General features: G+C 39.8%; 1 protein-coding gene across 1 annotated transcript; it reads left to right on the top strand.

Moving 5' to 3' along the window:
• Positions 1-25,724, top strand: vsig8a (V-set and immunoglobulin domain containing 8a). Its single transcript, XM_022208094.2, has 6 exons — positions 1-1,286; positions 6,233-6,428; positions 8,402-8,554; positions 9,400-9,522; positions 14,012-14,153; positions 24,491-25,724. Exons 1-6 carry the CDS (start codon positions 1,131-1,133, stop codon positions 24,684-24,686), a joined length of 966 nt encoding a protein of 321 aa, XP_022063786.1. The 5' UTR covers positions 1-1,130; the 3' UTR covers positions 24,687-25,724.
• Positions 25,725-26,559: the final 835 nt, after the last annotated feature.

Below are 26,559 nucleotides of genomic sequence, written 5' to 3'. Positions count from 1 at the left end.
TTTAATTGTGCCCCCTTTGCTGTGGAGCTCATTCCACATGATACTGTCTCTCATTAACCTTTAACATATTGTGAAGTGCCTTGTGGCAAAACCAATACAAAGCTGTTCAGCAACTTATATACATGCTCAAGCTCTGAATCAAATATCTTCTGATGTGCTGCTTACTGGCCTGTTTTTTAATTACGCCTCTGTACCAGCTACAGTCGTACCTCGAGGCGAACGTCCATCCATCCTATTTTTGTGAACGCAATATCTCAGTAAGACCTGGAGGGAATTTTTTCAAATTTGGCACAGTTGTACACTTGGCCTCCAGGATCAAATCGAGTTTGGTGGTCAACAGCAACACTGAGATGACAGGAAAAACGGCCACAACTCATAAATTCATACAGCTTTTCACACTGGTGTCTAACTTATTTATAAAGTAGCAACGGCATTTTATATCCATTTTTCTGGCCTTTATTTAATGTTTTTACTTAGAAACAGAAGCAGAGACTCTGACTAGGAATCACATTTGGCTAGATTCGGAGTTGGTGACTTAAATCTTGGGTGCCCAACTTAAAAATGCGGTGTGTTTTTTTTTTTTTTTTACAGACTTTCAGTGCTGCTTCTTAGAAGATAGGTGTGAATCATCCATATGTTTTAGCTTCTTCGCAGCAACATCCATATTGGATACATTGCTGACAATCATGGGTAAAACCCTGGATTCTGTCTTTGTCGGCTCTATCTCTCAATGAACTTAGCGACTTCAGAGTTTGAGTAGATGTGACAGCAAATTTCAACTTCCCTCATTGTCAGAAGGATACAACCAAAGCGGAGCTAATTCTAGTCATAACTGCTGTAGAAAACGATTCTTAAACAATTGTAAGTGCTGCCATAGTCCTGTGTGGCATTTGGTGTCACAATTACACTTCTGTATTTGTTATTTCTCAGCCAGAGCTCCTTTGAGTAAAGCTCCTGAATCAATATTACCACAATGCACATTAAACCCATAAACTGGCTCGTTGAATGTGAAAACATATAATATTCACCCTTGACAATTGAAAGAAGGGATTAAGAAGCAGTTAATATGTGTCTGTAATTAATTTCAAGACTTGTCTGAATTTCTGAAAGAATTAAGGCGCACACAAGCGATGCAGGTGACGTCCACCAGCCCCCAGACCATCCAGAAGGCCAAGGGGGAAAGCGTGACTCTGGGCTGCAGCTACACGCCGAGTCCTTTTGATATCGGAGAGCTTGATATTGAGTGGTCTGTGGTCAGTCCAGACACCACACAGAAAGATCAAATGGTAAGTTTGTTGTAAATTCCGCTGTAAATATACACTGGTTGGCCAGAAGCTTAGGTTGCATGGATCGGACTTGTTTTTCCAACAGACCCCACAGATTCTCAGTGAGACTCAGATCTGTGGAATTTGGAGGTTGAGATAAAACTTTGAACTCTGCCATGTTTCTCAAACCACTCCTGGGCAATTTTTGTGGTGAGGCAGGGCATATATTGCAGCTGAAAGAGGCCGTCAGATAATAATGTTGCCCTGAAGGTATGAATGCAGTCTGCACTGACATTTTGCTAGGTGGTGCATAGAGAAGTAAAAGCCACATGATTGATAAGACCCAAGGTTTCCCAGCAGGCCACTTCTATGCTGCCATCGCCATCCATCAATCCATTCTCTACACCGCTTTATCCTCACTAGGGTCGTGGGGGTGGGGGGGCTGGAGCCTATCTCCGCTGACTCGGGCGAAGGCAGGGGACACCCTGGACAGGTCGCCAGTCTGTCGCAGGGCTGCTGCCATCTCTTTACCAGATAACACAACTGGCCATCCATAAGCATGATAGATCTTCTATTGCTCCACGGTCCAGGCTCTGTAGGCTCTTTCAGGGGTAGACAGGGTCATTGTAGTAGCTCTAATAGGTCTACAGCTCTGTGTGATCCACTGTGTGTTCTGACACGTTTCTATAATTGTTCGTACTAAGATTTTCAGCTACTTGTGACACATGATCCTTGAGCCACTATTGGTTAGTACTAATAATCAACTATTGTTATGGCTAGGGCATCATAATTTGACCCTTGTCAAAGTCACTCAGATCCTTTCACTGACAATTTTTACAGTCTCCAACACCTTTAGAACCAACACTTACGGTTAGTCATTTCACCTGTCAGTAGTTTTAAGGTCTGTGTAGGCACTGATTTAATCCCTAAAACTCATCTATGTGTATTAAAGCCGTTTTTCAGATTTTCTTTAACACAAAATTCCCCTCCTATAATAAAATGGTCTTGAAAGACCATGTATATCATGGCAGTCTTGGGTTTCCAATGACTCCTATAACTCTTTTGTAGCACTCACTCTGTAAGAGTTCATTGTTGGCCATCAAGATTCCCAACATGAACAGACACCTGCCAGTCACAATCAGTCACAAGCAGTCACAGTCAGTCACTTCCATATTACTGGACCTCCTCATTGTCAGTCACAACACCTGAACCAATCACCAGCAGTCTCTCTCCCACCTGGAATCCACCCCATTCCTTTGTTTGAAGCACATCAGCTTAATTCAGTCACACACAGCAGTAACTTCAACAACAGTATCACCCCATACCACTCATCTCTGGAAACCATTCACTTTTCACAAGTCTGAAAACCTGGAAATCACACCATCAAGGAGGAAGTGAGTTCAAACTCTTGCTAAGCATGTTGAAAGCTGTTTAGTATCATGCTAATGCCAATGCTAACAGGCCTTCACCACTGGAACCATGCTTCTGGATATCTGGATGCCACCCACCTGAACCCATACTGTGCTGAACGTTGGTGAGCAACTAATGGAACATGTCATGATATTGACATGTTCTGATGGTGAGCTACCCTGGAACGAACTGGAAAACAGCTGGCTAGATTTACCCCTTCAACACTACTCATTGGCAGGCCTCAAGCCTCACCCCTACCCCAATGGAGTGGTAAATGGACTTGCTCTTATATAGCGCTTTTCTACTCATCAGAGTACTCAAAGCACTTTTACAACAATTTTTACACAATTGCTCCCATTCACCCAGACACACACTAATGTGCAGGTTGCTAATCAACCTGCACCATCAGTCAGTATACATTCATACACCAGTGGAACAGTGACTGGTAGGCAATTCGGGGTTCAGAATCTTGCATGCAGCACATGACTAGGCCAGAGCGGGAATCGAACCGCCGACCCTTCGATCATTGGACGACCCGCTCTACCACCTGATCCACAGCCGCCCCTCGGACTTGGTTTCATTTTGTTTGGATTTGTTCATAGACTTGTTTCATGGATGAATTATTTTGATTAAAACCATTGGCAACAGTGGAACCATGCTCACCTGAATTAGGAAATGTCGTTGACTTGTTGAATTGAACATGGCACAGTCACTTTAAATTGTTAAAAGTGAAGCTGCTGAAGTATGATTTTAATTGCTTGAAATTACAGGTGATTGTTTGATTTATTCTGATTTTCTGTTGTTCTGTTTTATTATTTTGATCATTGTTCTATCTTGATATATTCAAGTATTTTCTGTTGATTATTTTTTAATACATTACCGGTAACCTAATTTCTGAGTCTTGTGTTCATTAATTTTGATACAGCTCCCAGAGCCCAACTTGTTCCTTAACCTAGTCCTTAGCCCACTTAATGGTGGTATATTTCCATTACAAGTGCTACACTTTACTGACCTGGATGGAATCTTAGAAACACGTCATTGATTTGGGTTTTGTTTTTTGTGATTCAGTCCTGTGTTTTCCTTTTGTGTTTCCTGCATCTCTGTTTGTGTCTATTTCTTTGTGTGCAGGCTTCATGTCCCTTTTCAGTTACTTCCTGTTTTACTTTTAAATCATCTTTCCTTGTATGTTGCTTGTGCTTTCACTTCTGTCCTTTCTTTCCCTCCCTTTTGATTACCCTGATTAATTTCACCTGTGTGTTTACAGTCACCCAAGTCTCAGCTCACCGATCAGTTGTGCCACAAAGCATAAGTGGTTCAAGAATGGTTGGAGAAGCACAACAATGAGTTTGAGGTGTTGACTTGGCCTCCAAATTCCCCAGATCTCAGTCAAATCGAGCATCTGTTGGATGTACCAGACAAACAAGTTCGTTCCATGGAGGCCCCACCTCGCAACTTACAGGACGCAAAGTTGTTTCCAGGAAATGTGTTTAAAAAGTCATTAGCATGTGCTTTGAAAGTTATGGACCCGTGAAATGAAAGGGCTCCTCGACATCTCCACTGTATCTGACAGAATTAGGATTCTGCACACAATTAGGTCAACATTAAGGTTAAAAACTATAATAAAAAAACAAATATTACGACTTGTGATTTAATCAGAATTCAAACCTCATTCTCAGTTTCTGAACCTTGTCTGTTGTGTTTTGTGCCCCTACTAGTAGAAATCCCAATTCAGCCCATGAGACTGGAGTGAGGATGAACTCTCACCACCTTTTTAATTTCTCAGGAATTAGCTGTTTATCCCATTTGCCTTTTAAATTAAATGAGTCATTAGTGTTGGAGGCTTGAAAGAATGGCGATTTTTTTGCCCTCAGCTCTGCCCTTTGGCGGCGGGGATTTCATCAAAGTCAATACCAGGATGGACTCGGTCCACAATGTGCCAGACAAGTGAACAATGTAGATTATTGATTCTAGTGCAACTGGAACATGGTATAATGCAGTCAAATGCTTTCCTCTAACACACTGTTCTGCTGTATAACGCTGAAAAGATGTTTATAATCCATCCATCCATTCTCTATACACCGCTTTATCCTTACTAGGGTGCTGGAGCCTATCTCAGCTGACTTGTGTGAAGGCAGGGGACACCCTGGACAGGTCACCAGTCTGTCACAGGGCTACATATACAGACAAACAATCACACTCACGTTCACACCTACGGGCAATTTAGAATACCGTATTTTCCGCACCATAAGACGCATCGGATTGTAAGGCGCAGTCTCAATTACGGGGTTTATTTCTTTACTTAAGCCATATATAAGGCGCACCATATTATTGGGCGCATGCTAAAACAAGGAAACGGAAGCAAAACAGTGAGTTTGGCTGAACTTTATTCTACTACATATTTGAAAATACACTCACATTATTTTTTGATCAATCTTTTGTCACAAATCCATCAAAGTCCTCCTCTTCTGTATCTGAATTGAACAGCTGGGCAATTTCGGCATCAAACATGCTGGGTTCCCTCTCATCATTGTCGGAGTCAGTCTCGTTGCCGGCGGCCGCGTCCCGCTCAGGCGGCGGTCGACTCTCCGGACGACACGGTCATCATCAGCAATGATGCCGGCTTTCGCGAAAGCTCGGACAATAGTCAGTACTGTACGTAGCTTTATGTAATGTTCTCTAATAGATTTATCGCTGCCAGCATGTGTAGTGTACGTATTACGTCCCTATGTCGGCGGGAAATGGTCCGACAGTCAGATTTTGGAAGTAAGTGCACACATAAGACGCACCGGGTTAAAAGGCGCACCATAGATTTTTGAGAAAATTAAAGGCTTTTAAGTGTGCCTTATAGTGCGGAAAATATGATAATCAATTAAACTCCGCATATTTTTGGACTGTGGGAGAAAGCCGGAGTGCCCGGAGAAAACCCACTCATGCACATGGAGAACATGCAAACATGCAGAAAGATCCCGGGTCCAGGCCAGAATTTGAACCGGGATCTTCTTGCTGCAAGGTGAAAGTGCTAACCACTACGTCACTGTGCAGCCCCAGATGTTGATAATGTCCATGCATATTATTTCCCATTTGCACATTCAGCAGACAGGACCATGTATAAAACCTATTACCATTCATTTGCCGTTGTTCTGTCCTGCAGGTACGCTACAGATCTCTCTGATTTGACCTCCATTAATTGAGAAAAATCCCTGTATGTCTGACTGCATTCTTCACCAGCTTGTTGTTTGTCTGCTTTTTGGTCGTTGGCAGGTAGCACACACTAAGTCTATCATTGTTTTTTTTTGCTGAAAACTCCCTGCTGCTGCTGAAACCATGGTTAAGAGAGAATGGGGGAGACCGAACCAAACAATAAATGTGCTGTAAAACAATGAGCTCAGAGCCATTTAGAAAAACGTTTCACGGAGCTGCAAAGTTAGCAGTAATCCTCAGTGGGTTTGTCACAATTAGCAGTCCCTGTTCGTGTTACGTTTGGGCATTAATGCAGGTTTAACTTACTGCCATTTGGAGACATTTGACTGATTATGCTCCTGTTTGTTTTTTTCCAGCTTCTATCCTATACCGGCGGCATTAAATATTTGCATGGTCTTGCGAAAGGCCTCAGTTTTGCTACTGGTGACCCCTCAGCTGGCGATGCTTCGCTCTCAATCGCTGTACTCTCGCCTGCTCATACTGCGACCTACCAGTGTAAAGTTAAGAAATCACCCGGAGTGGACATGCTCAAGATGTCTCTGGTGGTAATGGGTAAGACTATCAGGTTGCATCCATGGCAGCAAGCTGCATCATTTATGTCCATCACCTCTGACAGCTACAGGATTGTCACCACTCCCTTGTCGCATAATAGTGTGCATTACACTTGCAATCCACTGCTAAATACACTTGAGGGTAGCTGCTTTTATCTTGTAAGGGCACTACAGCATCACAAGGATAGCATCTACTCATACCATAGTGCTTCATGGAGATCAGTTTTGTCGCTGTCAGTGAGAACTAATATACTTTCTGTCTCAGTGTATGCAGATATAAATGGAATTTTACCAGTTTGCTCTGTAAATGTATTTATTTTTTATTCAAAAAAAAATTGCTCCTAATTTTTATTTTTATCAGGTCGAATTTCATCTAGTACAATGGAAGTTGAAGCAGAGTGAGATTTCCCCCGCTATGCAAGAAGATACACCGAGAATTTATTGTTGCACAGTCAAAATCTGCATAATTTGACAAAAGAGTCTTGACCAAACGTCCACTTACTAGCTTCGTCTGGACATTCATCAGCAGATGGAGTTTGCTCTGAACTCGGGAGCCGGTCGCAGTGTTATGAATTGGAAATGCATGAATTACTTGAAGGAGAGGTAGCTTTGTCTGAAACTGATGGATACAAATGGAGCAGACAGCAATTTGAAATGAAACTTCACTTAGAGCCATTTGTCAGCATGTTCAATCTTAAAAATTTGCCAGCAGGATAAAAGGAACTTTGCTTGATTCTAGTCCAACTCATCTAGTTTGAAGACTGTGTGCAGCGACCAGGGGTGGAGGACGACCACCTCTCTGGCAGATTTATCTATTATGATTTTAACATTGAATACTTTATTAACTCTCGTTTCGCGGCGGAACAAATCATTTGTCTTGTTTTAGAAGCCCTGTGCAATTCAAATAATAAAGCAATATAATACAGGGTCAGTCAGGGTAGTTTTAAAGTATCACTTGTGATCTGACGATTCATGCGGGTATTTTTAGAGACTGGTCAGGGCCACAGGCTGACTCAATGTCGATTTTATTCCAGCTCTTAATAGAACTTTTTCATCTCTTTATACTGAATTTTTAAAAACAAAATATGTTGTATAGCACTCATAAAATGTTAGCATTACCTATTTTTCTCAGAAAAACCTGCAGTTCTGAAGACTTTTTTCACTAAATGTCATTGGAAATGAATATAAATTATCTCCCAAATGGCAAATGTTGTTGTTTATTATCCTAGTTGTATCTTTCTATGGGCACATTTGATTATTTCCTGGATGTGCTTTCGCTTTAAAGTGACCTAAAAAGCCCAATCTTTCGAACTGTGTCCAAAAATAAGATCCCCAGACTGATTCATCTCCATCTATCCCAGACTGGGTGATTTCACCATCATTTACAAGCAGCATTCAAGTGCCTTGTGTAGGAGGCCGTGAGTTTGGAGCTTTATAGCTGAATTTATTTTATTTTTTTAGGTCTCCACTCTCACACTAACTTTGAACTCGATGCAACAGTTGTATCAGATGGGATCACGTCCCTCTTGATGGAATCAAGCACATTGTTAAATAAAAATACCCACATTAAGCCCTCGCAAAGTCAGTACACGACCCAGGGGAATCAGGTAGGGTCATTTTCAGGACCAGGTTCTTTGTATGTTGCAGGTTTTAAAACATCCGAATGACTGGTTGGATTCCTTCTTTTTCTGGTGCACACTCAGCCTCATCATGTAGCTTTCATTCTGTACAGCTTTTACATTCAAATGTTAACACAGAATGTGTCATGAAGACGTGATTTGTGTGTAATTCTTTCAGTTTGTAGCTTTTCTGAGCAACAAAAGGCTTCCTGCTGGTGTTATGCCGATAATCAGTGTTGAGTAGCAATGGTTCCTCCCCGTATTTTTCTAAAGCTATAATATGACGCTGTATTTTTAGTTTTAAAAGAAATGAAATGCGATCGAGTAATTTTGCCTTTTTTGTGTGTGATTGCAGTGAAGCCGTCTGTACCTAAGTGCTGGGTGGAGGGAGGGGAGCTGGTCGGAGAGGCTGCGTTGCTGCACTGCCAGTCGGCGAAAGGCTCCACTCCCTTGAAGTACACTTGGAGGCGAGAAAGTGCAGGACCCGTCCCTGCTGCAGCCACACAGAGTAAGTGTGACCTCTGCTGACGTCATGGAGATACTACACATCAAAGGGAATATGGATGGTTAGTGTTGGTGACGAGTGGGGGCTGGGATGTGATGGAACATTCAGGTGGAAATACTAATATTTTTGACCCCTTCAAAGGAACACTGGTGAATTAGTAGCACACCGTTTAATTTTTCACTTTTTACAACACAAAACAAGACTTTAGTTGTTCTCAGCGTTATCTAGTGCACCGATCAGCATCCTCCTGCAGCAAGAAACTCAACGAACTATGGCTGCATGCATACGTAATAGGCGCGACTCTCAAAATCTCCATATTTTACCATGAAAATCATAAAAACAATGAGTTACGAAAGAATCTTTCACGTAGAGACGGAAGCCGATGTGACTCATCTTCATTTTAAGACCTTACAATGCACGCACAGTATTTGTTGTTTGGTTAATCTCTGCAAAAAGTCAATGGATACAGCTTCTTTTGGAGCATATCATGTGGATTTCAATGTATCCAGTGATTATTTTTGTCTACAAAATGGAATCCATCATGCTGGTTATTGATGTGGTGAAATGTTGTGAAAATACTGTTTTTTTTTTTGGCATTGATTAGGGTCCTCTAGCAGCAGGAAACACAACAAACTGTGGCTGTATGCATATGTAATAGATGTAGCTCTCAAGATCTACATATATTACATATTTTTTGTGGAAATCTGAAAAACAATGCATGATTTTTCCATTGCAGGGAAAGGAAACCAATTTGATTATTAATATCTTCATGTGAGCACTTTATTATACATGTACAGTGCGGATTCTTTGCCTAATCTGTGCTTGTGGGTATGTATACTTTCTTTCAGACAGTGCAACCGGGGAGCTGAAAATCAGCAACCACTCGCTGAGCTTTGCAGGAATCTACATCTGTGAGGTGAACAATGCCGTTGGATCCGAACACTGCAGGATCAACCTGAAAGCCAACAAACGTAAGAAAGTACACCCTCAAACAGACATACTGATGCCATTCACCACATGTCACATGAGATGCTGTAAGACCTAGATTTTAGATTTCATCCTCTTAAGTCTCCTCTCTTTGTAGCTGTGCCACAATATTCTCATTGCTCCACTTTTCACATACAAGATTCCAACCGCAGAGCTCAGTAACATGTCATTCTTGTTGTGCTTCCAGCTGGTGACAGGAGAAGGTCGCTGGTACTGGCAAGAAATCATTTCATTTCTCTGCTCCTGAGTCACAAACACACTTGAAAGGAAAGCTAAGATGTGTATAAAGCATAAATGAAACAAGAACGAGGCAGAGAATGGGAACGAAGCAGACTGATTTGATTGTCTCTGTTCAGTTCAATATAAGCAGAGGTGCTTCATTTAAGATGGTATTGAGAAATTCCCTGAATCTGTATGGTATAATGACAGTTTGGAACAGCTCTGAGTAAGACAGAAAGCAGAGGTACAGCCGGGCTGTCGCACAGGGAATGAATCTAGTGACTATGAGAGCACCAGTGGGAAGTAGAGTCTATGATTCCGCATGCCATTACAGAATAAATCATCACTTAGGTTTAGACTCAAACAAGGAAACTACATTCTTTGGATCCATAAAATGAATTTGCCTTCGGGTGCCTCATAATCTGCATCTTGTCAAGTCCATAACTCCTTGCCTCAATGCTTATATTTTAGGCTTTAGGCAGTGAATAATTCATTTTCATCTGAAGGCTGCTGTCCCCGACTGATGGTTTCAACACCAAGGTTCCGGAACCCCAACCTGAGGATTTGCAAGATAATTAACAAGATACAGAACAGGTTTTCTGCACAAACTTTTCCTTCAGAGTTTTTTGCTTTTTTTTCTATATATCAGATATGAAATGAGACAATATGAGGTGGCTGTGTCAGTCTTTGTCTGAGCTTCTTTTTAAAAATATAACACATATGCATTTTTTTTGTAGGTTCACACAATTCTCACATCTCCAGCTTATGAAGTGACTACAGACAATAGCTCGGGATTTATCCTCTTATCTAACTCCAAGCAAGAATGCAAATGAGCCTACAGTGCCTTCTCAAAGTATATTACCAGTAGATTGAAACTTCCCCTCATTGTTAATATAATTTTTGAAAAATACAACAGGGAGAGTAGTTGTGAAGATGCTTCTATTATTCTATTTTGTTAAACACAGAAGGTTTAATTCTGAATGGGAATACCAGCTGAGCAATTTAAATGAAAAGTGGAATCTCTGGAAAAAGATGAGTTTGAGAACATCTCTAGTCTGGATACTTTTTTTGCTTTAAAGACAACTGCAATCGAGCTGCGTGGATTCCTCAACATTGCGCAAAAGCAGAAAATCCAATACTCCCATGAGCTTTTTCTTATCTTAGGTATGTTTGGTTTTCAAATGGGCCCCAAAAATGTTCAACAGAACTGAAGTCAGGTAACTGTTGAGTAAAACCAATTACAGTCAGCTCTCCTTTTTTGGTCTTTAGATAGTTTTTGCAAAGCTTTAAGAAGTATTTTGGCTCAATATCCTGCTGAGAATGAATGTCTCCTGTCTTAGTAAAGATGCAAACCAGAGGGTTGAGTATGTGTTTGAAGAATAAAGTGCAACCTCTCTTTGACCAAGGTGGAATCAAACTTCTGACTAGCAAAAGAATATACCACTCAGCATTTTTCACTGTGCTTTTATTCTCATTTGGTCTCCTTACATCCAAACTTCTCTTGTTACAAATCTTAAATCTGGATTCTTCAGCAACTAAAACATCCTTGTATGTCCCCAAGCATTTGGCCTTTCCTCCTCCAAAGAAGTGAAGTGCTACTCGTGCCGATACCACGACAAGACGGTCTTCTTTTGACACACTATTGCTGATTATTCTTTATTTTGTAAGTTCTGTATCTGTCATGAACTCATGAACAAACTTGAGATATTGATCCCTTTTGCTCTACTGATCGTGCCTTGGAAACAGCCAGTCCTTTTTAGAGAACCCTGCACTGCTCTCTTAGAAATCTTCAGTCTGGCCATGATTTGATGCTGAGAAAGCTCCTCTTTGCTCAGAATAACAATTCGACTTCTGACACTTTCACTTAGTTCTCATGCCATGTTTCACACTATCTCAATCCAACTTATCGAGCAATGTTCTGCTTGAACTTGAGGCACAACCATGTTTACAACAGGTGAATAATAACTGCGTTTACTTGAACGAGCCTCTGAAAAGTAGATCACAGCAACCTGAGTGTCATTTGAATGGATGGATGGATACACCAAAGACTTTTTTGTACAATGGAGTTAACCACTGGTTATAAACAAATGTGATGTCACCCTTCGGCATCTTGGTAGTAAATGACACCAAACTCCTGGCTAATCAAAAAATCAGTATAGAGGTGGAGATAAAGTGGGATATGCTAATGTTTCTGTGCCATGAATTGTACCAACCAGTCATTCAAAGTGGCCCCACCCTTAATTATGCATAATCGTAAGTCTTAATACAATTCAACTGGGTGAGTCATGTAAAAATTCTCCACCCGTACAGTTGTTATGAATGGGGAAATTAACAATAGAGACCAAAATTGTTTCTGTACCAAGCTGTAGACATGCTAGTTTCTGCCGTAAAGATGGACATTTTTAACATGGAGGCCTATGGGATTAACACAATTGACAGGCAGCCTCTAGTGGTCATTCTGGGAACTACACTTCTTTTTGTGTAGATATTTAGTCAGACGTTACAACTTGAAGACATGGTCAATGCCACAAATTTGCTCATATTTGGTTGCAGACTTACAAGTAGTGCAACATGTTTAAATATTTGCTCTTCATTTTCAGTGGCTCACAAATCATAATGTTGTGGATATTTCCAGGTTTACATGAAAGCTTGACAGACTTAAATCTGGCCACAGACTTTTGTATCCCTTTGTGTATACACTCTTGAACAAAAATTTACATTCACTTGTAACGACCATGTATATCATGGTGATATCATCTTGAGTTTAAAATGACTTCTGTAACTCTGAATTTTATATGATAGAATCATTAAAACACTTGTATCTTTGTCACAGCAAACCAATCATGCATTTTGTTTTTTTAATGGGTTTATTACAGGTCTTCTGGAAATAAGACAAATCTGCTGGATTAAAAATATACATACACCAACTCTAAAATCTAATTAAGCCTTTGCTGCACAACATGGGTCAAAAGTGACCCATTTTCAATAGAATATGGGTATCTGTTAGCCTAGCCGCGCTAGACCCCGGTCTAAAGACGCAAGGGTCTAGGAACTCTCGACAGGGAGGGAGATGGGCTAAAAGGTTGTCTTTCAAATCACTCTGCAGCAATTGGGTAGGTATACAACCAATCAGCGCAACGAATAGGCTGACGTAGTTCCAAGAGCGCCGGAAATCAGAGGATGCAGGAGTTCGGTGAAGCCTTATTTATACACTTCAGTGCCGTCCTTTGTTTATCTTTCAAGTTGAATTTTAGCTTCAAATCTTTAAGGGCTGTGACCAAAGCCGAGTCGAAAGATAACTGTTTATTGTGTGCAGCCATCTCCTTGTCTATCCTTGTTTCCGGTTGTTTCTGTCAGAATCGTCGTGCCTCTGTCGTCACTTAGTTACGCCCGCCTTCTGACTCTACACTTCATGGTGATTCGTCGGCCAGTTTTAGGAGAATCCAGCCTCGAGGCTTACCGAGGGTAACTAGACCGACCCTGTCAGAGAATTAAATTCGTTGCCGTGGGTTGTCTAGCATGGCTAGGCTAGCTATCTGTCCATTTTCACCTTAAGTAGGAGATCTTGGGAGCTGTCCACAAGCTTTTGGCAAGTTTCTGCTTGTATCTTTGACCCTCCTTTTGACAGAATTTGCACAGTTCAACAAAATTTGTTTGCTTTTCTGTGACAGATTTGTTTCTTCATCACAGTCTACAAGGTCTTGATGGAATTTAAATCCAGGAGACTAATCTGAATTCTTCATTCTAGCTTGATGTAGCCATTTCTTTCCCATTTTTTGATGTACTTTATTTAGGGTCATTGCCAACAATTTTCTGTATCACCAAAATTGACAGTTTAAGCTACTATATGTATGTTGTTGACAGCAGATTTTGTCATATTTCCAGAAGTCCTTTAAAAATATTAATGGAGGGGGCAAAATCTTTACTTTTGTCTCATTGTCATGTTTTGATTTTAGGTTCAAATGTATGACATGAAAATGATCAATTTCACTCTACTGTTGACACACTTTTGGAGGGAATTGTACACCCCAAAATGTTATTCATTACATGCAAAGCTGACATTACATGAAGTGAAGTGAAACAACCAATAATCAGGAGTTGTAAGAAGACATTATGCCACTTTACATAAGCCAATAATGTCAGGAACCACTCGAAAATAACAAACTTACAGTATAATGGATTCTTGACAGCATATTCTTTACTGTCACAAAGTTTCTAGAGAATAATTCCCTGTTCCTTGTACTGATTTTACAGCTCCAAACAGAGCTGCGGTGATAGTCGGTACCATTGTGGGTTCGCTGCTTCTCATCTTCATCCTGCTGGTCTTCATCGTGCTTCTTTACTGGAAGTTCAACAGCAGACGTCGCTATGAGAAGGAGTTCTCCAATGAGATCAGGTACAGAACTGCACAGTGCAGACACACTGGGGCAGAGTAAAAGGCTGGATAACTGAGCAGCAGAGAGGAGAGAGCAAACACTGTCTGACAACTTTCTCCTCATTTATCACCGGAAAGTCCCAGGAGAATAAAACTTCAGCTTCCATTAGTGCCGTCACCTGAAACATAACTCGATGCGCGACGCTTCTTTTACATGGGTAGAAATTGGTAATGAGAAATGTTTCAGGCTTCACAGCACAAATAAGAGCAATAATATTAAAACATCTGCAAAAGAGAGCAGACATTAAAAACACAACACCAACAAGCAAGCTTTAAAAGACAGAGGCAATTATGAGATACCGAACCACACACATAAAAGTCATTCAGATAAGAACAGAAACAAAAACTCCCTGACTTGAATTAAAGCCAAACAAGATGCATGTAAATACAACCAAAATACCGATAGAGAAAAATATGTTCTGCTTAAGACTCTTGAAGATAACGGCCTCAGACCGCTCATTCTGCGCTCCTTGAAATGTTGTGGTTTCATTTCAGCTCTCGGTGCTCATCTATACTTTTATTTATGCATCGGCAATGCCATTTGAACATTTTGATGAAATCCAAGGTTTTATCCGATGATGAATGCAGAAACAAACTGATTTTCTTCAGAAAATTTGGATGCAAATAAACTACACTGTGAGTGCTGACATTTTAAATAACATCAGTTCAGTTTGGGTAGCTTAGAAAGTCTTCCTTTTAGTTGATCTTCTGTCCTTCTTGGAAACATGAAAAGTCCCCGTTTATCTTGAAACTACTTTATGAAATAATATAAAAATTCCTTTTTATGACATTACCTACCTTTAATATTCTTTCTAACAGCACATAAAAATGAGAAACATATAGGACAAAGTGGTATTTTATAGCAAACTTTTTGAGAAATGCTATTTTCTGGCAGTGATAGATAAGATACCATTTTCTTATCTGCTGCAGCCAGGAGATCATTAGCTTGCCGTGAAGACTTGAAACAAGGCGAGGGGCAGAAATAATTGCATTCTTGCAATATTGTTGTTATTTCCATTGCACAAACTTATATAAAACATCCCTCTGTGACATTTAACTTCCTATTTTTTTTTGCCCAGAACAAAAGTCTGGAATTCTTCTGGAACTCAAACCACACAGAGAATATGACTGCCAATAGAGTTTTTGATCATTTTTAAAATAAACGAGCGTCGTTGTCTGGCTCCAGAATCCAAAATGCCGAGTTGTATTTAAAGTAGTAACTCAACTCTTGGATTTAAAAATGAACCTTGTAAAAGTCAACCATGCAAAAGTTCAAAATGAGTTGATGTGTGACGCTTAAATCCCCAAACAGGACGCAAGCACATGTCCAGTTCACAGGGCAAGAGAAGAATCTAGCACAGTTACATAAATATGGTGAGACAGTTGGTCTTTTATTATCCCCCGCCTCCACGAAGTGGAAAAGGGGGATATAGGTTTGGCCTCCGTCCGTCCGTCCGTCCGTGCTTCCGTCCGTCTGTCCGAGATGAAGGGGACAGCTTTTCTCGGAAACTATTACAGCTAGGATTACGAAATTTACAGTGGAGCTTCACACCATGGACACCATGATCAAGTTCGAAAATGAGACCTGTGCGATACTATTTGACAGAGTTATGGCCCTTGATCTCTATGTTGGATATAGACTCTAGACATCACATGTGGCGGGGGATATTGATGACCATGTCGTCTTGTTGAATGTATTATTTTTTTTTAAATAACAAGTTTGTGCCTGTGAATGGATATCTTTTGTGGAAATAAAGCCGTTAACAAGTGAATAGCGGTGACAGTCAAGGCTGACCTCGAGTATCTATAACATACTCCTCATAGTAAAAAGCTAAAGATCAAATGCCATGTCTAAATAAAACAATTTATTTTCTTTCAGTGAAACGTTGTGTCATTTAGGCCAAAAAATACAATTTGGTAAAACTCTGATACTAATGAGAAAGTGAGATGGGTTTTCAGCAGCTTTCAGAACTAGAGGCTAATCAAAGTGCTTTATGTAAGGCAGCAAAATCCATTAGTGCAACATTTAAAAAGATATTTTAGAGGGAATAAAAGAAGTAAATATGTAATAAAATAGTAAAAATATGAACAAAGAATGCCCTTTTAATGCTGTGGCTGGCTGCATCTGAGAGAAAAAAAAGAACACTTAAAGACTAAGAGCAGATGTCCAACAAAATAAATGTTGAGGTTGCAAACAAGATCTAAGGCCTTGTGACTCCTGACTACAAAAACCAGCCTTGTATATCACACTGCTAACACCAACGCATTCTGACTGAAAACCCTGTTGAAAAAGGATGCAAATACAGACACTGAAGTAGCACAGGGCATGGTATAAAGAGTATTGAGAGCTTTTCAAGGTCTAGAGGGCAGCTGTGATGCAGAAACATCTTCTAGTGTTGGCCTCTTAGCCTATTACTGGATTGCTTATACTGTGGATAGACTCGATTTTTGATCAAAATGACAGTTTCTGCAAGACTTTAGGACTAAATTCCTGCAAAATGAATGACATTAGCAGCGCGTCGTATTTAGTTACAGCTGGAGAATGTTGCTAATTTACAACCCAGCTCAGTAATGTAGTGAACATTAGCACATTGTCACTGCAAGCTACTGCTGTATGTTGGCAGTGTGTTGACATGAGTGTTTAAGCCAGACGCTGCTAAGTTTAGCCTCACAGCGATGCCACTTTAACGCAGCCGCAGTCTTGTAATTGTGTTAACTCGATGGTAAAAGTTTAAGTTTGTGTACAAATCGGCTAATATCTTTGCTTTTGTTCCATTTGTGTGCAGCGTAGGCGATAAATACAGCTTGTTTGTTTGTGCCTGAAGGTACAAAGCTGGATGTCTCCTATAGATCTGCTCCATTCGAAGTTTTCAAACCATACAGAAATATGTACATCCCAAGGAAATTGTTGGCTTTTTTTGATATATTGGGACACAAAAACCACTGCTATTGTCTCATGCAGACAAAGGTGATTTACCTGAACAGGAAACAACAAAGAATATCAGATTTATCTAGAAAAACATTAAGAGCTGTATGTTTCTTTTTCTGGGTTAAACGCAACTACACGCCTAGCATCAGAAGTTAGTGCTCCCTCCTTCATCAAAAATAACTTTTTGTAGATTATTTGTGTGACTGTTGACCAGTCATTGACACCAGCTCATGTAAAATTCCTTCCGTTGCAAGATGTTTGAGGGCTTTCCTGCATGTACTGTCATTTTAAACCCATCCAGAACATTTAAATGGGATTCAAATTTGGAATTTTTTCCTTTACATGACCGGCATTTCTTATTTATGAGCAATTCCTTGGTAGATTTGCTGCATGTGTAGGATCATTATCCTGTTTAAAGGTCCACTTCCAGTTCAACTTCAAGCCTCAGACTCATAGTCTCTCTTTACCTTCTACCTGATTATATAGCAGAATTCGTAGTTGAATCAATGACTGCGAGCTTCTCAGTCCCTGAAGCAGTAAAACGACCCCGTACAGTTCAGGAGCGACCCCTGAAAGCTTGACATTTCCACCGCAGTGATACACAGTGAGTGTTGGATTCTTCTCCTGAAAAGCTGTCATGCAATAGATGGATACACTTTGACACTGACACTTGCCAAAGTTATCTACAGATCTTGTGTTGAAAATTTGGACTTCTTGGAGACTTCTTGTTGCATCAAACATTCTCTTGAGCTGAATTTACTGAGGCAGCCAGTCCTGGAAAATCTGCACTTGTAGATGAATTTCCCCACAGTCCAATGATTTCTTTCTTTCTATATTAGACTAAACACTTGAGTAGCAAAGACAGCAGGTCCTGGATGTCAGTGGTTTAAATAAAACAGGTCCAACCTGTCACTCTCTAAGGATCATTACGACCTAATCTGCAACTTCCTGCTTTTCATTTTATGTATTTAATGGTAGAATGAATGTGTATTTTACTGCTCAGTTATATAGTTTTATTTTCATTTTTGGAAGTTCTGACAGCAAATCTTTTTTTTTTACTTACTACAACTTCCTCGAGCTGAGGACAAGAATGAGTTTGAATCTGAAGTTTGTCTGCCATTTAAACATCCTCCCATTACTTTTGGATAATAAAGGGCTGCTTTAATGAGTCAGTTTGTGTGACTGTTAAAGCAGGCAGTCTATAATAACACCCTGAAAATTTCAACTTGGCCTTTTCCAAATTACTAGTCTTTTTTTTTTTTTTCTCGATTCTGGAGTCAAGCTGATAATTAAATGCCATTAATAACATCAAGTGCAAATTACTTTTTTAAATGTTGAGGTTATTTTCATTGTTTTCAAATGGTTAACATGTAATTTTGGGTCAAAATTCCAAAATCCACGCTTCACAATTTGCTTGTTTGCACTTGTGAAGTTGAGCTGAGTGACTCTGCTGCTTTGGAACAGTGGAAGTTGTGTAACTTGCTGAAAAGGTCACCTGGGACCGTGAACACAGCGCTGCTCCAGGGGCAATGTTCTACAGCCGACCTCCCTTTCTGACATCTCCGCAAAGGATTACTCCCTTTTCTTTTTTCTTTTCTTTTTTGCAAATAAAGTTTTTGTCTTCCAAAGCATGTCGGAGTTCACACGCGGTTTAAAAAACAGCCCACATGCTTTCAAAGTAGACACTGAATCGGGAGCAGTGTCAGTGTGGGAGGACATTGTTGTGTACAGGAGACAGAGAAGCACTTCAAGCCACGATGCTGATACAGTCTCCTCTGTATATCTGTGACACTCAGAGGTCTCTTCACATGAGTGAGAGAAGCTCACAGAGGAGGAAAATGGCAAAGCTGTAATAATTTAGGTCAAGGCAAACAATGGGTCCTGTCACATCCGTCAGGTGGTAGAGTGTTCAAGGTAAACACTGTGAGCTTGGAGAGTCATGCACGGTATCAAATCAGTTCAAATACTGACTCCAACCCTGCGTATCAGGAGCTTTCAAATCCATTTACATGGATTTAACAATGCAAACTGAGTCAGACTTGCAGATTCTGCAGTGGCACTATAAGAGAGGCTGAAACTGGTAGATTGGCAAACACTTGAGGTTTTTCCACATCTATAGCAAATACAAACTAACATTACGGTGCATTTGGAGTCACATCTGTGTCGGTGCAGGATCAACAGATTAAAAAAACTTATTTGTCTCTGCTAGCACTGTCTTTTAAATAATAGTGTATATATAAATGTAAAATGATTTTGATTCATACATTTTGTCTAACGTACCCTATTTTTATTTTATTTTATCATCATATATTTTTTGTCCCTTTACTGATGATGACTGAACTATTTTTAATCTATTTTATTGGATTTATTTTATTCCAATCCATTGGACTTCCTTTACTGCATTTAATGGACACACAATAGACCAAAAATATTGTCACGTTTCTGGTCTATTTTGCAGTTTGAGAGCATGGTGACATTGTGTGCCCCCATGGTGCTGACTGCAAGACAAACTGATAAAGATTACCTTGAACATTTCAGTCCCTCTGATAAATAAATCCCATGTGCCCTCTGTTTTTAGCTCTGCTTTTGTTTCCGCTTTTACTTTCAGTTCTTTAGCTACTACCACTTCACCACTTAAACACTAACTTTTTCTTTGTTTAATCAGATCATTTAATCTGCGGTCACGTTTTTCCACTGAATGCCACTGAAAACAGCTACATGGTCTTGAAATAACACTGATAGGACCAAAGACTGACCCAATAAACAGCCTGCAGAGCCAAAACAAAGAGCTAAAAGATACTATAAGGCTCAGAAACGGGTTCTAATTGCTCGATCTGTCGTTATAAGTTTCAACTTTTGCAATGAGGATGGTTTTTTTTTTGTTTAATTTGTCTGATTCACATAAAATGAATATACTGACCTTTAGTGGACTTGTATGTATGGCCTCTAAAAGAATAAAAAAAAAAAAAAAAAAAAACTGTGGACATGGCAGGACCTGAAAAACATCAGGCAATCAATGCGCTCGGACCGAGGCGTTTGGTTTGCTCCCTTTCCTGTCAATCAAAAATCTTCCGGCTCAGGCCTAGTTACGTAGATTACGTACGCCTTGGACTTACGTGTTTTCTGTATGTGTTGCTTTGGTGTAGCTTCGTAGTTAGCTGGCGACTTGTTTTGCTCATCTTTTTTTACATAATGGCAGATAAAGATCCAGGAAGACCCAGCTGTAAAAGACAACTTCACGAGTCCTACGCAAGTTTCTGGAGGGGGGCGTTTCTTCGTAAATGTTAAGAGGGGGGAGGTTAGAGGGGGGTGAGGGAGAGGTTGTATGTGCGCATGCGCATGCGCATGCTACGTTCAAAGTCGTAGGAAATTAAATCTCCTCTAATGCCTTTAAATAAAAAAAGTGCAACAGCTTTAACGTGACAAACTGCATATAGCACCTTTAACGTTGTCACTGTTATAGTATAAACAACAGAGATAATGGAGGGATTTTAAATTTGTCCCAAAAGCGGAGAATAAAATACATTAGATCTGCTTGATTATTACTATGGTAATACTGAACTGCCTGTAGAATGGAAATGAATAGCAACACAAACTAAAATCCTCTATGAAGCCGCAGCCATTAATGACTTGCAGCTAATTTAGTATGCATGTTAAGTGGTTTCAGAACAGCCTTTATGTAAAAAGATGAGACAAATAACTTCCCCGGCAGAACAAAACAACCACGAAAATATCCCTGGAAATGAGACACCTAATTGCTGTTTAATTTAATTTACCGTATTTGGTTTTGTACACAGCAGCTCTGTGGTAATGCGCAGAAACACAAACGCACCCGAAAAACCACAGCCTCAAAGACCCGAGGCGCGTTATTTTCTTTTCCAGCTAAACAAAAGCAAATTTATTCCCTTTACCAGCAAAAAATCTGAGTCCTTGGCCTCCACAGGAGCAGAAAATGCCAAAGTCGATCGGTTGTGCGGGTGTTTTTCTTTGACAGAGGAGCGGCTCCCAGCTGGTATTGCAGAGTTACATAAATACAGAATGCAAAGTAGCTCCTAAGCTCGGAAATTGGCAGCAGTGTTGACGAGGGGAAGATTGTGCTGCATGCTTCCTGTCAGTGTTTGCTGGTTGAAAACTACCACCAAACTGAATATTGTGCTCTGGTAGGGAGACAGAAAGTTAAAGCAGGGTCTCTGTGAAAGCAAGAACTCCTGGGATGAGCATCGAACAGCCAAAAACAACAAAGACTGCTGCTCTTACCCACAGGGCAGTGTTGTTTTGCTTAGTAAATACTATACATCTACAGTGAGGAAGTGTGGATGCAGTGGCATACAGAATCAAGAAATACCTGGATGTCAGCTGTCTTTGAGAAATACCCACAGCTGCATGAAAGTCAAGAAAAATAATGTCAAACCTTTCCAAATCTGAGCTTCTCACATGCACCTCTGTGGAGCTGTTATACCAGTGTAAACCAAAACCAGTTGGGTCTTTGTGAAGACTGTAAAAGCCTGACTTTGGTTGAGAAAATAACTGTTCAAAACACCAACAATTAGCAAGAAAGTGCACATTATTGTAAGTGAAAATCTACTTGAAAGCTCCCCAACTGAGCTTTAATTTCATATTTTTAAAGCTTTGTTCATTAACTCAGCTTCTGGAGCAGAACTAAGTCAAAAAGTAGTAATTCTCTCAGACACTTTGCTTATTAAATGCTGTACATTCACAGTGGGGAGTACAGATGCTGAGGTATACAGAAGGCAAACTGGTTGTCAGCGATCTTTGAGAAAATACCTGCATCTTCATGAGTGCACAACGATGATCAAGAAAAACAAATGTCAAACCTTTCCGACTTTAAGCTTTTCAGATGTGCATGTGTGCAGCTTCTGTTGTAGTATAAATGAAATATCATTGAGTGCTCCCTGAAGACTGTAAAAGCCTAACTTTGATCATGAAAATATGAATGTGAAAATGTCGTATCCGAGGTCGGTTTCTGGGGCTACTTAGGCAATCAGGTGATTCACTTTATTAAATACCTGCAGTTTCATGAAAGTCAAGAAAAATAACTGCCAGACCTTTCCAAGTTGGAGCTTCTCAGGTGTGCCAATGTGGAACTGTTACACCAGTTTAAATGAAATACAGCTGGATGTTTCTGAAGACTCTAAAAGCTTGACTTTGATTAAGAAAATAACTGTTCAAACCCCCAACAATTAGCATGAAAGTGCACAATATTGCCAGTGTATCTACTTTAAAGCTCCCTTAATGAATTCAAATTCCACACTATCAAATCTTATTCCATAAACTCAATTGCTGCAGTAGAACTAAATAAACAAGAAAAAGGTAGTAATTCTCTGTGTTATTTTGCTTGGAGAGTATGGATGAAGATGTGGACCAAAAATTAGCTGGATGTCAGCCATCTTTGAGAAAGACTTGCCACTGTATGAAAGTCAAGAGAAATAATGTGAAACCTTCCCAAGTCTGAGCTCCACAGATGCACCTATGTGGAGCTTTTTTCTAGAATAAATGAAATGCCATTAAGTGCTCTTGAATGTTGTAAAAGCCTGACTTTGATTAAGAAAATAACTTTTCAAAAACACTAACGATTAGCATGAAAGTGCATATTCTTGCCAGTACAAATCTATTTTAAAGCTCCTTAAAGCTGCTGTCCGGAGTTTCCGTTTGTTTTCAATTTATGTATCATTTTTTAACAAAGTTTAAATGTGTTAGTCTAGTTCGATACTATAATATAAAGTTAGTATAACGCGATATGAAAATTTATTCCTGAGCTCCGCCTTCCTCTCATAGACCCCCATGTTATTCCAAAAAGCGCCGGTCGCTGCCGACCAATCAAGTTCGAGCTTCAGCTTTGTCATGCTGTCAATCAACGGTTACGCGCACAGCAAGCAAGCCCATGCAGAGGTGGGCGAGCTACGCACTACGCAACCGCGCGCACATTTGTTTTGCTTGTGGAGGAGAGAGCATCAGGGATCAGCAACTTCCAGAAAAGTTACCAATCCCACGGCTTGTCAGGCCAAGAGACTGCAGGACGTTTTTTGGCTCGGGGTGCTCGCGTCGCTCCCCGACCACGGCCTCCATAGCCCGCCTGACGGCTTCGTTTAGATGCCCGACCTCTGGAGGAAGATGTTGGGGCGTCTGGGACATACTCTTCGTCAGAGGAGTCATGCAATTCTGAACTCTAGATAGAAATAAATAAACAATGTAACACATATACACGCGTAAATGCACTAAGTTTGATAAACAGCGTCATCGAGAAGGATACACGAGTGTAATCACATATTGAAACTTTACTCGTTCGTCCTAGCAGATTCATGTTATTTTGGTATTAGGACAAGTTGGACTCAATACAGCATTCTAACGTAATTCCTTTATTATTTACTAAATGTACTAAATGTAGAAGAGTGGAAAACAGCAAAACAGGCAAGATGCTGCAGCACTCCGGGCACTCCTCTCATGTACTGCGCGCGTGCACAAATAAAGGGGCGAAATCAGAGGGAGGGAGGGTGGGACCAGCAGAGTTTTGGGAGACGCTGCGATTCAAACTCCAGACAGCAGCTTTAAGTGACGTCCAATTTCATACTAAGGAAGCCTCATTCATAGACTCCGCTTCTGCAGTAGAAATAAGAAAAAGTACTATTTTTCTGAGTTATTTTGCTTGGACAGTACGGTTGCAGATGTATACACAACCCAAAAAGTTAGCTGGATGTCATCTATCTTCTAGAAAATATCGGCAGCTTCGTGAGAAAAAAAGTCAAAATATCTGAGATTTTTTTTTTAATTGATTGCTTTTTTCTTGATTTTCATTTTGAAAATAAAAAAAGTCAAACCTTTCCAAGTTTTAGCTTCTCAGATGTAAATACGTGGAGCTTTAGTATAAAAGAAATAAACAAGAAAATCTCTTAACTGAGTTCTGATTTCATACTATGAAAGCTTCGTCCATAAACTCAGCTTCTGCAGTTGAAATAAGTCATAAAGTAATAATTATCTGTGTTATTTGGCTTGAAAATTGTAGATGAAGATGTAAACATGACTAAAAATGACCTGGATGCCAGCTGTCTTTGAGAAATAGCCGCAGCTGAATCAAAATCACGAAAATTAAATGTCAAACATTTCCAAGTATAATTTTGATGATAAAATAATCTCAAAAATTCGTGCAACTCTACTACTAAGTTCTAATTCCCTACTATGTAAAAGCTGCTTTGATGAACTCAGCTTCTCTAGCTGCTTACTAACCTTTTGTGTTACCCTGAAATAAATAAAAAAATAGCAGTAATTCTCTGCAGTCATATTATTCTCTGCATGGTAAAGTCCTCTCACTTGTTTTTTTTCTCTGCTTTTCTCCTGTTCTGATCTCAACCAGGGAGGACTCGGCGCCTCCGGAAAGCCGTCCGGTCAGCCGTCGGAGCACCGGTCAGCGTCCTCATGTCATTTATTGTCCAGTGGACGGGGCTGAGCTGAGCTCATTCAGCGACGGAAGCCCAAACTCTCCATCCAGCGTCACCCACGGCCACACGCCGGTCATTCAGTATGACAGCAAGTACGGATACGCCGTGTGACAGCAGCTTTGAAGAAATAAAAAAGGAAAAAAATTCATCTCCTTTTGTACTGCTTGAATGGGAGCTTCAGGACACTTTGGACACCTGAAGCTAAAATTTGGGAGCCACAGCAGTCTGAGCTTAATTAACTGAATTCAAAGCTTTGCTGCATGATGCTTTCCTGATAACACTGTTCAATTTAATTGCTTTAAGATAATCTCAGTGACGGGGAAAACTTCTTCTGTTAGTTAATTATGTGTCATTGTTCATTCAACACATAGGTGAATGTCACTGCCTGTCAAGCCGGTGTTCAAAGCATATCAATATACAGCTTCGGAGGGAATTATTAGAACATCGTGACCACTGGTTTCTATCTCTTTGTTGATCTTCCTGAAGTAAAACTGTTTCCTTGTTAAGGCTGTAATAGACACTATGTTGTTCCCAAGCTGATACATGGTGACTTTGTAACTGAATTTCTCTTCAGTAAGCACCAACATATCTGTCTTCTTACTATTTTTCTTGCTACATGATAATTTAGCTTGAATATTATCAGTTGGTTTTATATTTACAGCTTGCACACTAAATAATAGTGAGTTTTCAACCATTCAGTGTGAATTTTGACATTTTACAGTTCAAAAGCGTCTTATTTAAAGAGAATACATTGCATGCATTGAATTATTCTGAGTTTCTTCACGTATTTTAGAAGATACTGTAATTATTTAACCATTATATTACATTTCAAACAAGACTATGAATATTGAAGGCCTACTCTGTAGATGTTGTAAAAGAATACAGCCAGTGGTGTAACAGTTATCTCTAAGGCTGTACGTTAAATGTAATGATGAATTAATTCAAGGAGTAATAATTCAGCTTAAACTGTATCTGTTAACTTTATCGACACAGCCATCTAGTGCGAATTCGGACATTTTTACATACAAAAAACAACAGAATTACAGCATGTATTGAATTTGAGATTGTTGTGGGGTTTTTTTTAAAGAAAATGCTGTAATTATACAGAAACTATGATAAAATGCAAATAAAACTACAATTTTGAAGGCCTGCTGTGTAGGTTTTGTAAAAGAAAACATCAAATTTGACACTTTTACAGCAACAAACAACATGGATTGTTGCATGCATTGTTTTTTCGTGTTTTGTTTTTTAGAAGATGCTGCAATTATTTAACCAATGCAATAAAATTCAAACAAAACCATTAATACCGAAGGCCTGCTGTGTAGACTTAGTAAAAGAAAACCGCAGGTGATCTAATAATAAGGCTGTATCTTTGAAATAAAAGGAAGAATTTCTGCTAGAAGTTAACAGAAATCTTGAATTAGTAGATGCAAGTTTAGGTGACTCTAAACTGGTTAGTGGTGACTTTCTTATTGTATTTCTTTTCACTAAGCACAATATTATAAATCTCTTTCAGGCATTTGTGAATGATAATTTAGCTTGAATTTTATCTGTTGACTTTATATATACAGTATGCAGTAAATAATGCTGAGTTTTCAGGCATTTAGTGTGAATTTTGGCATTTTTATAGTTGGAAACAACAGAAAGCATTGCATTTGTTGAATTATGAGTTTTTACAAGTATTTTAGAAGATGTAATTCTTTAATTGTCATATTACAATTCAAACCAAACTATAAATGCTAAAGGGCTGCTCTGTAGGTTTTGTAAAAGAAAACAGCATGGTGGTCTCACAGTTATTTCTAAAGCTGGATGTTACATGAAAGGAAGAATTCATTCCAGAAGTGATAATTTAGCCTGAATTTGATCTGTTAACTTCTGTCTACACAGCAGGGACGGATCCGGGGGGGGGGGGGGGGGGTACAGGGGTACAACAGATATTTTTGGGGGGCCACTGAAAAGTTGTAAGAAAAAATGAAAGCTGCAA

Source organism: Acanthochromis polyacanthus, chromosome 18 (assembly GCF_021347895.1).
Source record: "Acanthochromis polyacanthus isolate Apoly-LR-REF ecotype Palm Island chromosome 18, KAUST_Apoly_ChrSc, whole genome shotgun sequence".
Taxonomy (NCBI): Eukaryota; Metazoa; Chordata; class Actinopteri; family Pomacentridae; genus Acanthochromis; species Acanthochromis polyacanthus.
Note: the sequence above shows the minus strand (reverse complement) of the source record. Positions and strands in the feature narration are given on the sequence as shown.